Source organism: Folsomia candida, unplaced genomic scaffold (genome assembly GCF_002217175.1).
Source record: "Folsomia candida strain VU population unplaced genomic scaffold, ASM221717v1 Fcan01_Sc020, whole genome shotgun sequence".
Lineage (NCBI taxonomy): Eukaryota > Metazoa > Arthropoda > Collembola > Entomobryomorpha > Isotomidae > Folsomia > Folsomia candida.
In genome coordinates this window covers 2,957,897-2,972,273 of record NW_019091212.1, presented here as the reverse complement: position 1 = coordinate 2,972,273, position 14,377 = coordinate 2,957,897, and the positions used below count along the sequence as shown (strand labels likewise).

The following is a 14,377-nucleotide window of genomic DNA, read 5'->3' as shown; positions in this document are numbered from 1 at the left end:
GGTTGAGTGAGTGACTAACCGTTCCACATAAAGAGGTGGATATATGTGTAAGAAGAATTTAGTGGGTGAACAACAAGGCGGACATCAATTTGACTCCAATCCAATTCCGTAGGATGGATCGGTCTGCTATGCAATCGTAATGAATTGGAGATGTTGTCTCGTCGTGGAAAACGATTTGAGAAAAACTGGCTCGGCTCGCTCAATCAAAAGCATTTCATCCTTTTGTGGCCGTCTGCTATCAAAAGCTTTTAGTGATGGCATTAAAGTCATGAGGAATTAAAAGGCTCTCTCTGTTCACGTTGTACGTATGATGATGAGCTCTGCTGAGTCAGCATGGGTTGCCCATCCATACCCACCAACGAACCCCATGTTGCTCTGGCTGCTTATTTTTCATCCATATATATTTATATGGCTTGATTTGGGCACTCAGAGAGCCCATCAGTGACCAATTTCACTCAATTCATCATAACAATGTTTAACATGACGTGGTGTGCCGGGCTAATAATTGAGACGACAGGGTAGCAGTTCTTCTGTTGTCTAATAGCTTGGATGATGTACGTGGCGGTGGTGGTGATGCTGCTCTCTCGCTCCCACACCGGCCTGGTCATGTCCTTTACTTTATTTTAATTTTGTGCGGCAGATGAGTGATACAAATCATGTCGGTGGTTCTCCGTTTGTTCAAAAGTAAATGGTTGTTTTCAGCCAAAACCTTGACGACGAGGACGATCATCATCATCATCTTCCCCTCGAGGAATGAATATACTTTGCGAGACGAACTCAACTCTCGGAGTCGCACCACACGCTAAGGCCGGGGCTCAGACCTAATTATTGGAAACAGGATTGGCTCATGATTTGCTTTGTTGGTGACAAACGATGAGAGAGAGAGAGAGAGAATTAAAGTGGGGAAAGGTCCACCCTGAATCCTGATGAGTCCTGCCTCTGCTTGCCTTCCGTACTTTACGTGCTTCATCTGTGATTCCCGATCCTCATCATCATTATCACGCGCGATGAGGACGACTTTGTTGATATGGGAGAAGAAGACGTACATAGTCGCCTGTATTCTAAAACTTGATAGGCCGTCTCCTCCAGCAGAGGCTCAACCAACTAATAATATAATGGAGACAGTAGTCAATGCAAGAAGGTGCTTGGTTCCAAATCCAGAGCCAAAACTCATACCCCGTCACAACTACCTCCTCATTTAAGTGGAGTCTGTGACAACATGGAACTTATTACCGAGAGAGAACAAGCAACCCTCCGACGACGACTCCCTCCTATGGAGAAGTAGCTCTTGATATAATCCATTACCCGGAATGAACCGATTTTGGAAACTTGGCTGCACTCGACGCCACAAGAAGAGTCGTATGTCGAATACTTAACTACTTCAATCCTCCTGTTAGCAATGACCAGCCTGCAAACTATGGAGTGACGCACTTCTTCCTCCCATCACAAAACGACTGCGAGTGACACTATTATTATTACCTTCGTGCACCTACCATAATACCACCCACCTCCATCATATTACACGTCAGGACCTCAAAACTCGTGTCGTCGGCCTCTCTTTCTGTGTGTGTCTCTGACTTGTTCTCATAACTCTTGCACCCATATTATCATTATTATTATTACCATTATGCACACAACACTGTGAAACCCGTATGCAAATGGCGACGTACATACGTATTCATGCTTTCTCCTCTGTGACTAAAAGGCTGAGAGTTTAATTTAATTGGGACCCGGAAAAGGGAGGAAAATACCCGTTTTTTAAGAATTGGTTGTTTTCATGGTTTTAGCTCAGAGAGCGAGAGTCTCTCTGTCAGACTCCCACAAGGGGAAAGGAAGATAATGATGATCACTTACAAGTTGGTGTCACTAACTTTGTTAGTGACAAAAAAACATTGTTTTGTTCTCCTAAATGATGCCAACCAGCCAGCCAGCCAGTCAGCCATCCAGTGGAGGATGAGGACCAAGAAAAGTAGAGCGTTGTCGACGACGACGACAACGACTGCAAATGCTTCTGATGCGACTCAACAAGAAATGGTTTTCAGCCGGAGCAACTTCTTTTAGCAGCCTTGCCACCACCACCTCGAGTACGAAACACTCTAAGAAGAAAAGTTGTTGAGAGTGGAGCAGTATTCTAAATTAATCTTCCATGAAGAAAGGAACGTGTTTTATATATCTCCATAGTCCGCGTGTATTTGTCTCGTTTTGTCGGGCGGTGCAAGTTCAAGGGAGGAGGACGACGACTCCGATGAGGTAAATTGCTTCCTTTTATTGCACGCTTAGGTCCAAATCTTCTCCCCTTCGGCCCAGAAGAAGGAAGGTGAGGCGGCCGAGAAGAGACAAGTGAAGTGCCACTAACTGACTCTGGAATTGAAATGGCAAATAAAATCCATGCAGACTTGTCTTCTTTTCTCTTTCATCGTATGTATAAACGTTCCATGCGACACTTATTTGCTCCAGTTTCTACTCATGTCTTGTTTTTTTACTGTTGTTGTTTTGGGCGACTTTCTTCCAATCACTGGACGATTACACAGATGACAAAGTTCTAGTAACAGGTTCCATATTCGGCGGAGTGATGAGTAATCAGAGTGAAGAGAGGTTGTCGGTGGGTAGGCAGATTGGGATGATGGCAAGGAAAGCAGTGATCGTGATGGTGGCATATGAGCGGAGTGAGAAAGAATTAAGGAGGCAGGAGAGAGCTGGAGGCAAGGAGAGGAAAGCGGATATTCAACCAGAGTTCATGTTCCGGAACATCCTCTCCTCTGCTTCCATCATCCCGATGATACTGAGTGGACTCATTTAGTGTGTTTCATCTTTTGTGCATTTTATATGCTCCCCTTTTCGATCTATCTTTTATATTCTGGAAGCAAGAGGATGAGGCTGAGGAGGAGAAAAGCAGTCTCTTATTCTTGCCTCAATATTATTCGCGTGTTTAATGTTCTTCTTATAGGCCACACTTTACTTTTGTTCTTCTTCTTCTTCTCCCAGTAAAGCGATCCTGAACTAATCCGTCCTTCGTAAGGATGGAACATGCTCGCACTCACTGGTGCAGTCTCATCTCTATTCTATCCGTCTAATATCCAGCCCACCACTGCAGACTCAACTTCTCTCTCTCTCTCTCCCCCGGCACTCATTAACTTCGACATCATCACGGATCACGCTTTTTTCTTCCTTCAGACATCATCCTTTTACTACGACTGCATCCATCCATCCCTTCCTCCCAATTATTTGTGCCAGTATTTATGGAGAGCAGCTAATTGCTCCGCGTTAGTGTAGTTGTGCGACATGTATTAGTAGGAATCAGGCCATTTGCTGCTCTCTCTCTCGCTCTCTGTCGCTGTCGCTGTCTGCTCGGTGCAATCAATGTTTGCAGCTAATTAAATTAAAAATAATGCTATTCATTTACTCTCTATTTGCTTCGGGAGCGAGACTGCTGCATCCAAATCGATCTTATACAACACACATACATTTTTTCCTACTTGAGACGATCTCAGTTTTCTATTTTTCACTCCTTCGGCTGCAGTCTTTTCCGTAACGATGTTAAGCGTTGCGTCACTCAAGTGTAAGGGTAACAATGGGTTGATACAAGGTCTCGACTGGAATTCATTATTAGTGAGTGGGGCAGGGTCAAGCATAATATGAGCTGCTCAGCTCACTAATAGTGAGAAGAAGAAGGTTATGGAATTGAATTCAAAGAAAGAACGCAGTTGTTTTTGTCTTCGTGATAAATAAGGAATGAATAACTGAACTAAATGATCTCGTCTGGAGGGAAAGAGAGACGTCAACTTTTTTAGTTACGTGTTACGTATTCGTATTTAGGTATGAAATCCAATCCAAGATTGAGTATAAAAATGTTGATGAATCGGCTGAACAGAGTGAGCGATTAGACATATTTTGGATGGCAGTTAGGGATATGAATGGCTGCGGTAGAATTGTTATTTTGGTTGTCAATTCATATGAATGTACGTGAATAACATAAATACATTAACTAATAGGCAGACACTTAATTATTTACACTTAATTGAGAGAGCGTCGTATTGCTGAAGAAGAAATTCTACACTCCATTTTATTATATTTATGACACACAATTAAAGTATTCTCCAATAAAAGTTGGAATCATTCTCCAGTCGAGTTATTCACCCATGTCTGGAAATGTAATTTCTGTCGTCGTCATCATTATTCGACAAATCATGGTAACTTATTTTGGCGGAAAGAATGTCAATTCAGAGAGTGGGTAGAGGCAATAAAATACGTATAATATCGCATAGTACTTCACCTGCCACTTACATATTTCCAGTAAAGGTCGTCCAATTAGGAATAAGATTCGAGTTGCCTACGAGAGAGAAAAAACTTATTTCCAACTTTTCATATAATAACTTTATTTCTTCTGTGATCTTATTATTGGCAAGACTCGTCGTATCGAAGATAGTTATCCATGTGAGAAAATTTGTTTTTTCCATCCTTCACCCTCCCAAAAACCTGGGCAAACTCTCACTTTAAAGAAAATGATGGAAAGGTATGTGCGTACAGGAGATCGTGGATGGAAGATGGAAGCAGAGTAAAAGTGAAAGCGTGAGGGAGCGCGAATAAGCGGTAACAAATGAGCTGGATCCGGCGGATTGTATATCGCATCTTCCTCGCAAAGAGACACTTCTTTCGAGATGATGTATGAGCATCCACCCATCGTCGCTAAACAAAATTTGGGAAGATACCATTCTTCCTCGATTCCTCGCCCATCTTCTTCTTCTTCGTGGAGAAGAAAGAGCCGAGAAAAATCCAGACTGGGGAAAGAAAGAGGAGGGAGTACATAAATACGCTTCAGTAATAGTGTGGCAGGTAGTTGTGCATGTCTCACGGATGGTGTTTCATCTTTTAATCATCATCATGATCACAGAAAAGCATCGAGAAGTAGGGTTACTCTCGTACTTGGTGAAAAGATATTTAACAAGTTTCATACCCTCCGCCTCCTCCCCACCAACGAGGCATGATAGATAATCCGGAGCATTATTCGATATGTTCCGTGCCTACAAATGAGGGCGATAATGAAGAGCAGCAGAAGCAGCAGCATCCCCACGACGAGTTTGTAGTAGGGCAACCTTGCAGTCATCACTCATCATTAGGCGTCACTATGTGACACTTACTCAAGCATTAGACGCATAGCTTTCACGGATTCCGCGACACACTCACTTCCACTCAGGAGTCAAAGTACCAACCAATTTGGTAACTTGTCACCGGGCAACGCGACAACGAGAGTTTTCTTCCTCACCACCCGTTGAATTGATTGAATATCAGGGACTCCAATTAAATTAAAAGAGTTGGTCCTGTCGACAGACGGTGAATAAATCCAGGTGACTACTGAGCAAAAGAGAGAAATACGAGAGACGGATTGGCATTGAACTAAATTGTGAGTTGTAACTCGTAACTCCAATTCCAAATGCCATTAATGCCCTGCTGTCGTTGTTATATTCCTCTCTATCTGCAGTCAATTAAGCCCGAGAGAGAGAGAGAACGAACCCTTTGAAACATGACCGAAATGGTTTTCTGAGTTTGCAACAACTGAATCCGTCCTTCTCGTTGACGTGGTCGATATGGGTTTAGAGACAAGTGTTCAACTTCAACCCAAGCTCAACGGAGTGGTGCAACATGAGATGATCGTTCGCTTGAGATGGCTTTTGGTGTGGTACATGAGTACGTATGTATTTGTACGTATGTACGAGAAGAGGAGGAGGTGATGATGATCGTTAAATGGTTCTTCTTCTTGCAGTGTGTAAAACGCAACAGTTCTGACTATCAACAGCAATTGCTTCTTGGTGCGAAGACATATTTTATTCCTTGTTGTTTCAGTCTGGTACGTGCAACGATAATGGTTTGGTTGGCTTCGTAAGTAAGTAAGTACGACGAGTTTGGTTGGGTGGGATCAATTAGTGAACTGACTCACTCCATGAGAATCCGTAAGTAGCAGTGAAAGCCTATCTCTCTCTCTCTCTCGCATCTCTCCAAAAGTGGCGTCGGTTAACTTTGGCACGCAAATAAGAATGTGTAAACACGAGTTTGAAGCTGTTCCACTCACTCTGCGAGGATGGGGGCTCAAACAGTCAAATCAAATAAACGAACATTTACGGGCGAGGAAAAATTCAAACAAAACGGTTTTTGTGGCAGCAGTCGAGAGAGGAAAGTGCTCATACGAGACGTGCAACGTCCCGCAGCATGCGTTGGTTTAAATTAGTACTAAATTGCTACTGGAGAGGATATGCCTCAATAATAAGCTCTTCATTCATTCATTCCTATTATGCAACACACACATACCGACCATCTCATTCTCGTATGACTACTTAAAAGGAGGAATCCGAGCCGGAGGAAGATCTGAACTGAAATTACAGCATTTTCCTTTGAGACCCATTAACAGATTTTAAACAGTGTATCAGAAATATAAAGAAATCTTGCCTGATTCCATTTTTAGACAAAAGTACGTTTTTTTCTCCTCGTCAATTGGATCACCACCAAATAAACGAAATCCTAACAATTGACTCACTGAACCTTGACAATTAATGTTTGAAAGTGATTTAATCCGAGTCAAATAGTCACAGAGTCGAGTTACATAACTGAAGCAGCAACGCCTGCCTGCGTAGCTACTCGATGATACGACATGTAAATTTATGAGAGTGTCACCCAAGAGTATGACACATGCTAATGTACCTTTACGTTGACAAAACATTTAAGCACTGCTGATGGCAATTCTATTGGTGTCAGGAGATATACTGCTGAACGAAAATGAATGAACACACTTCTCGCACATACAAAATGTATTTATGGCGTGACAAAAGTCTGGCAGAGACTGCTTTCGAACTACTTTCGAACTGCTTTCGAACTACTTCACCAGCCACTCGCTCGCTCGCTCCGAGTAGGTGACAACCCGTTGGTGGTGCATACGTACGGAATAAATGTTGTGATTGCACATCCAGAGAGCCAAGTTACACACACACGTTTTGTTTGGGAGCGATGAGAGGTCGTGGTGTAAATATCTGTAGTAGTGATGATGACGCAGAAAAAGATGCTCATTCTTCTCCGACTACTTATCTATCTTATCTACTCCGTCAGTCGTGGGAACCTCGGGAGTAAAAGAAATGCATCATCTCATTCCGTTATATCATTTCACTTACTGCGTTCTCGTCATCATCATCCACCAGCCTCTGTCAGTGTCCCATTATGCTAAAAGTATGAAATGGCGAAGTGGGCTTAAAAAACGGTTTAATCCGAGCAAGCACGGGGCGAGGTTAAATGTCATGAAGAGTGCAGTTCGTTCTTTCACTCGAGCCGTCATGTAGCCACTTAAATTCGCAATTTATTACTCGAACACATCTTGAGAGCGGAAAACAATACGCTGGGTGATGTGATCCACCAGAGTAATGAAAATGGTGGTGGCTGAGAGGAGACGAAGAATAGAAAATGTGGCGGATTGCTGGAGGAAGTTGACAACTCAAAGTGATTTACTTCACATCCTGTTACATCACGACTCAAGTATCCCAAAAGTGTTTGTTGCTCCTCCTGCCAACTCTCAGTGGAAAAAGCTCCTTCGGAATTATGAGCACAAACTGGGTGCAGTGGGCAGCCAGCAGGACAATAGGAGGACAATAAGGAACAAGTTCAATTTCTAAAGGTTTTAGCATATTATTAAAGGGTAAATAAGTAGGAAACAATGAGCGACTTTTCAGAAAATCATGGCTTCCTTGTTGTCCCACATTGTTAAAAGAACATTATTGAATTAAGAATTTGTCTCGGGATGATTTATTGGAGTGAGCGAAACCCGCATGGAAATAACAATAATACGCGAGCTAAAATATCTCGCACTCCTCTGCATAATATAACTCATGATAATGTGCAGTAAAATATGTGGCCCACTTGAATAGATTTCTCTACATACTCCGGCTTCATGCCAGCCAGCAGAAAAGCGAGCAACGCAACGCATAGGAAGAACGGACGGACGGAGGAGGTGTATTAAAAGTGCAGTGGTATCCAAAACGCAAAACTGTCCCGTGTAGAAAAGGCGACGATGAGGATGCATGAATTATGACTCTTGGTTTGCGGTTGTTCTTTTACCTCCCTGTCACGTTTAGTTCAAACGCCCTGTTAATTACTTTGATTAATTGACAATGTCAGCCTCCCCGGGTTCAGTTCAGAGCTTGGCTCGGTTATGGATCATTTTCCTCCTCCGCCTCTTCTGCCGCCATGCGACGACGACGACCAGGATGACGACATTAACCCACAAATTCTTTACGTTTTGATCCCTCCGATTGTAATGCGTATGTAATGTTGCCCTTTCTCTCGACTTTCACCAATCAAATTTTGCATGCGCATCATCCAGAGCCATTGAAACCGTTGAGATTTACAATTAGTTGCTTAATAGAATTTACACCTTGATAAGATTCTAATAATTTCATACATAAAAATGAATACAAGTACATACATACATATGCTGACGATTTGAACGTGTATAGCACGAGCACTACGTCAACCTTATCATCACGCCTCACTAAAACTGAACTCGATTTCATTCGCATCTCTCTCTTGTCCAATTTAGCTGACGTGATGTTGTTGCCCCTCGCACACACAGATTCGTGATACCGAGCAATACAATAATAATGATAATAATATGACAACGTCAAGTGCGGCGTGTGTAGTCTTCTGCTAAAAGTCACCCTTCTAGCGAAGGATATAGATACGTAACCATGAGCCCGGCGAGAGGAAGGAGATGAGCCTCACAGCAAACGAGGAACAAAATGTGTGAGTAGTGGATAAATGATTATGAGAATAATTTCTGCTTTGCATTCCATTCTCCATCCGACGACCATTTCACGGAGATGAATTTGCTCCTCATTCATTGCCAAGGACTACGGAGGATGAAACAGGCAGGCAGAACTACACAGTCGAATGGAGAGAGAGAGCCTGGAGCGAGGAAAGCAACAGAAATCCGGTCAGAATAAAGTAGCTCTCGTTTCAACTTCCTCGTTCGTCGTATTCGTCCCTCTTTCCCATTTATTTATTTCATTTGCCTCAAAATTGTAGCAGTGCATAGTCTCCACATCCCAGGAGCAGCCTAGTCTAATGACATGACAGATAGAGTGAGAGGAAATTACTCGACGAATGGAAACAAGCGTGGAAACGGTTGTAGTCGCTCTTACTCTCTCATCTTAAATGCTGCTTCTGCTGCAGGAGGAGTAGCAGCGGAGTCGATTGATCGCTCAATCCCAGTGCCGCATTAGATTAGGCAGCCAAAGACTCTGGATGGAGTCACTCAACTTGGTTTTCGACGAGGCGAGAGAGGGATGATGAGTTCAGCTCCGCAAGGATTGCTTTCCCCATCAGAAAGAGCGAGCTGGTCGTGGTGGATGGATAGATTTAGATGAATAATCGTGGGGACGACTCCTTGTTTAATGTGGCACAAGTTCTCATTACCAACGACAACCTCGGGAGAGCTGCAACATCGCTGTTGGCTTGAGCCGACGGAGGAGTGATGTCGCTAATAGTGAGCTCTCCCTGCTCCTGCTGGTGAAAGGGAGGATAGAAAGTTAAAGCAATGTGGTAATAGTGGTGGATGGTCGACGTATTGATTTAGTATGAGTTGCAGGGTGCGGATGACGATGACACTAACAAGTAGGAGAGGAAGCGTTGATGGATCACGTCGCACGTTGTACGACGCCTTAATTCCTCTGCATGTATGTGTAAGAGACCCGGAGAAGGTTGAGGTCCCCCCTCGGGCGGACTGACCACCACGCGAAAGGATGGGAGAGAACAAGCGGGGGAACAAATACGACTCCAATTGAAAACGATTAGGCCAAGAAAATGAAGAAATCGGTAGGAAGTAAACGGCCGTGTGTGTGAGTAGGTGACGATTGGTTTGGTTGTTAAGGATTTCACTCGTATATAGCCATCGCTCTCTTCTTTCTCTCTTTTATTTGTCCTATTACGACTTCACAATACAACACTTTGTCCAACTAACTAACTGCATGCAACTGTAGCCAAGTGGTTGCTTACCACTTGGCTACTCTATCTATCTGCCCATCTATCTCTCTGGTATGTTTGTGAACATTCTGTTCACAAACTCAGTCCATCCATTATACTATTATCACTCCTCTCCTGCCTCCTGCTGCTTCCTCCAACCATCCAACATTCAACCCGACTGCAGTGCAACCGACCGACCGCTACAGTTGCTTTCTACAGCATCCGTTCTCTCTCTCTCTATTTTGGAAGAGAGGGAGAGAGAAAACGAGAGACCATCATTTCATTACACACTGTCTGCGTATCTTCATAGCCTGGGTTAGGGTTTGGACAATGGGGCTGAATTGGAATCATATCACACTCAAGTGGTCTTAATACTTGCTTTCTGAGAGAGAGTTCTCACAACTTGGACCCTGCCTACAAACTCCCAACTCGCCTTTCCTTCTACACATTGTTTCACGCGAGGACTAATAATATTGCTACGGAACAAGAGAGTTTGGGAAGAAGAGAATAAGCTCTACCCTCTTCATCAAGGAGAAGGAGGAAGAGAGGATTTAAGAGCCATGGTGGTTGTGGAGAAAGCCAAGCCGGATAAAGGGAAAACGTTTCCCAGCCTCCCAGAATTTTGTTTTCCTCTTCCTCGCATCATAATCATCTTCTCGTACAAGAATCCTCCTTCCACTGATTTCGCCTCTAATTAATTTTACACTACATCGACTATGCCCTGCTCTCCTCGTTCCCTGCATGCTACGAGTTAGTACTTCTACTATTGACCCGCGTCTGAACTTCAGTGCTCTCTCTCTCTCTCTCAGTGAGGCAATAAATTCTAATCTCATAAAAGGAGGCTTTTAATGAAAGGGTAATGAATCCATATTTCTGGAGCTGCTTTTCTCTCCTCTTCTTCGTCCTCGCAGGTTTATAAGCCTCGGGAGCAGATCGTGTGTTGGCTTCTCATCAGTGTGCGATGAGTCAGTCAGATGAAGAGATAGAGAGATGAGAAGCTGACCCCAGTTTACACTTCGTGGTCCGTGTACTTGTGTACGAACGTATAGTTCAAGTGGTGGTAGTTATGATGAGCTCTTGTTTGTGTACATGAACACAGATAATGATACGTGCATACATGCATAGGCAGGAAAAATAGGGTTGTTTTTCGAGGGTGTACAGAGTACTTGCTGATATTAATTCATCTCTCGCTCTGCTGGTCACTGCCATGTGTGTGATTATTCGAGCTTATTGTTTGGACTCTTTCACCACGATTGCTGAAGGGGTGGTGGATACTGGTCGGTGGTGGGTATTGCCCAACTCAGCTTCAGGTGAACCAGGGTTATTGTCCATTATTATTATTATGGTAATGCTTAAGAGTACAACGGATGGTGGGGATGAGTGAGGTCGTGGAAGAAATTATGTAAAATGTTGAGAAGATGCGCCTCGAGCTTTCATTAATTCCATTTGTTTGAAAATGATGACATGCACATCTTGTGCACAACTCGCTCTTTCTCTGCCTACTACTTTTACCACCACCACCACCACCCTACTCCAAGTCATCATGGCTAATTTAAATTGCAAAATAATTTTCCATCCATCCGCTCCCAAATTAGAATGCATTACTGACACAAATAGCAAAGCCACCCCGTTGGCCTGGGATGAATAGAACCCATCAGACGAACCGAATCCTGAGAGAGAGAGAGAGTGCTCCCGGTAGTAGTAGCCTGCTCCTCAGTTCTGCTATTATTCATGACTCCATCTCCTCCTCCATCGTTCCTCTAATGTCTCAAGAATTTAATGTATTCATTTAATAATTCTCAACAGGAGAAGAAATTACTCCTTTCTCCTCCGTTTCACATCAATCTCCTCCAGAGAGTCCGGGATTATCAAACAAGTCCAAATATCCAGACCCACAAGATCCATCTCAGCCTTTCATCCATCATCCTCCACTTCATATCACTAGGGGCAACGTGGCATCAGAGGAGTCATCAACTTGATGACATCAACTACTCACTATTGCCAATCACGACTAATGCATAGATCACTCTTCCACAAACCAAGATGCTAAAGCTATGTATGCAAATATGCACTGGAAACAAAGCACAAAAAATAGTATTAATTCATGTACTAGAAAAAATAATAAGATGCATTCGAAACCGGACGAAATTTCAAAAAAGAACTTCTCACGAATAGAGGTACGTCTTTGTTAAGGGAGACAAAGTTTGTAAAAAAAGTATTCACAAGTGAGCTCAGGGACTATTTCAACCATCTATGTTTGCCTCGAGGAACTATTGCTGCTTTCTCCACTACAAGCATTTAGGATTAGTATGTTTAACGGTATCGATAAAATGCTCTACATTTCTGGGAAACTTCTTGGGAATTTATATGAGTTAGAGAACCTTTGGTAAACTGCTTTATAAACGAGACGACTTTTATTTATTTATCATTGACAATCGTACAAAACTTGCATACATGATTTAAAAAGTAAAATTGCTTTTACAGAAAGATTTAAACTGTGGTCAAAGATTTTCGCTTTATTTCATTCGCTTAGTAAATTTTACAGTTAAACCACAAAAAGTTAGTGAGCCGTTTCATTAGGATTTTTTATGGCATAGAATAGAACACATGAGAGAGAGGAGACAAAGGAGAAAAGAGCAACTACTTCTCGTCAGAATTATAAATTATATTTCATACATTCTTGCAGAAGATTCACAAGTCTTGTGACGAATAAATTGAAATCTATCCATACATTATACACATTTTATAGAAATTTCTCTGATTGAGGAGATCTTTAATTGTACACGCCGGTCATTTGGTGACATTGCAATTTACAACATGTTTACAAGTTCCAAACCATGCGTTATTGTTCAGAGTTGATAAAACCCTTAAATCAATACGCTTATTATTTGTGTACAAGTGACAATTTGTTTGGTGCTTCGTTACGTAGATTTTTGCATGTGCGATGATGCAACTCCATCATACCCGTCGTCGTACCCTTGATCCCCGGAACTGGAGGAAGATAGGACGTCTGACACTGGGGTTAACTTTTTTAGCATCACCGGAACGGAGTATGACTTTGGAGGCGGACCACACAGTTTTTGATGGATTTTCTCCACCTGGAAATACAATTGTATGTAATCTCACTAAAAAAATTGCCAGAAATTGTTGCATTTCTCACCTCCAATAAATAGTCTATAGCTGGAAGAAGACTTTTGCAGATGTTATCATCGTGCATCAAAACTCTCAACTTGGGCGCTGCACTCCTCTTTCCGGTGACCCATTCTCGAGTAAATGTGATCTTAAGGGCAAAATCGGTAAGTATTAATTCACCCAAATAAGTAACATCCTCGCAAATACCTGAGCCATCGACGCAGCAAACAGGGAGAGTTGCACCACCAGGAAAATTGAGAATATGTATTTCATTTCAAATTTTTTTTTTATTTTATAAATTTCGAAATTTAAAAAAACTATGTAGTGGGAAGAATTGCACCAAGCCTACAACACTACCTTCACGCACAGGTAGGTGGAAAGGAGAAGATGCTTCCCAGGCCAAAGTGGACAGGAAAGAGAATGATTCCTGTGGCTAAACCTGGCGTGCTTTTATACTCGACCAGAAAGTGAGTGGAGAGAATTTCTGAAAAAGTGGGAGACGCAGCTCAAGCAAGCAAGGGCTCTTCGCCGTCGTCTACCCACTCTATGATAATTCGTTTCCAAAATTGAATATGTTGAGGACTCGGCCTTAAAAAAAGAATGCGTCGCAAATCGCAAATGACGCCAAACATCAAAAGGACATACATATTTCATTTGGAGAAAACAAGATTTAGATTTGTATGTGTTTTGTCTTGGTGACATGTCTTATGTAAGATGACGACTGAATATAAAAACAACGATTCCTATGTATTCCCATTTTTACCTTTGAGCTTCACGAGATTATGCAGCCATGGAGTTCATAATAATAAGCCGAACCCGCATTGCAATCCCTCCTCCACGTAGCGTAACATGAAACCAATTTTTCTAGAAAGTCATATGTCAACTACTTATTTTACATCTCGGAGTATGCTTTCTCCACATCACGCTGATGTAAAAATTCCGTGAAAACTGGCACTCACTTTCTGTCTCATCTCAACATTGAGTACTTACGTATACTTTGGGCGTCAATTAAGGTAAAAGCACTTGTGTTGTCACCTTAATTAAAATAATCATAAAAACGAGAGAAAGTCAAGACAGGTAAGCAAAAAAGCGAGTCAAATTACTCAAAGTATGTGTTGGCGTTTTAAATGCTACTTATTCAATCTCCACAAAATAATGCTTGGATTACTTATATGAAATTGTCTTTTCGCTAAGGTGTTCATCCAATCCGTGCAAGTAGAGAAATTGACAAGCCTTTATCATGTTATGC

General features: G+C 42.4%; 1 protein-coding gene across 1 annotated transcript; it reads right to left on the bottom strand.

Moving 5' to 3' along the window:
• Positions 1 to 12,485: 12,485 nt before the first annotated feature.
• LOC110858254 lies at positions 12,486 to 13,561 on the bottom strand. Its single transcript, XM_022106952.2, has 3 exons — positions 13,336 to 13,561; positions 13,157 to 13,276; positions 12,486 to 13,094 (listed from the first exon to the last, which is right to left on the bottom strand). Exons 1-3 carry the CDS (start codon positions 13,399 to 13,401, stop codon positions 12,918 to 12,920), a joined length of 363 nt encoding a protein of 120 aa, XP_021962644.1. The 5' UTR covers positions 13,402 to 13,561; the 3' UTR covers positions 12,486 to 12,917.
• Between the last annotated feature and the right edge of the window lie 816 nt (positions 13,562 to 14,377).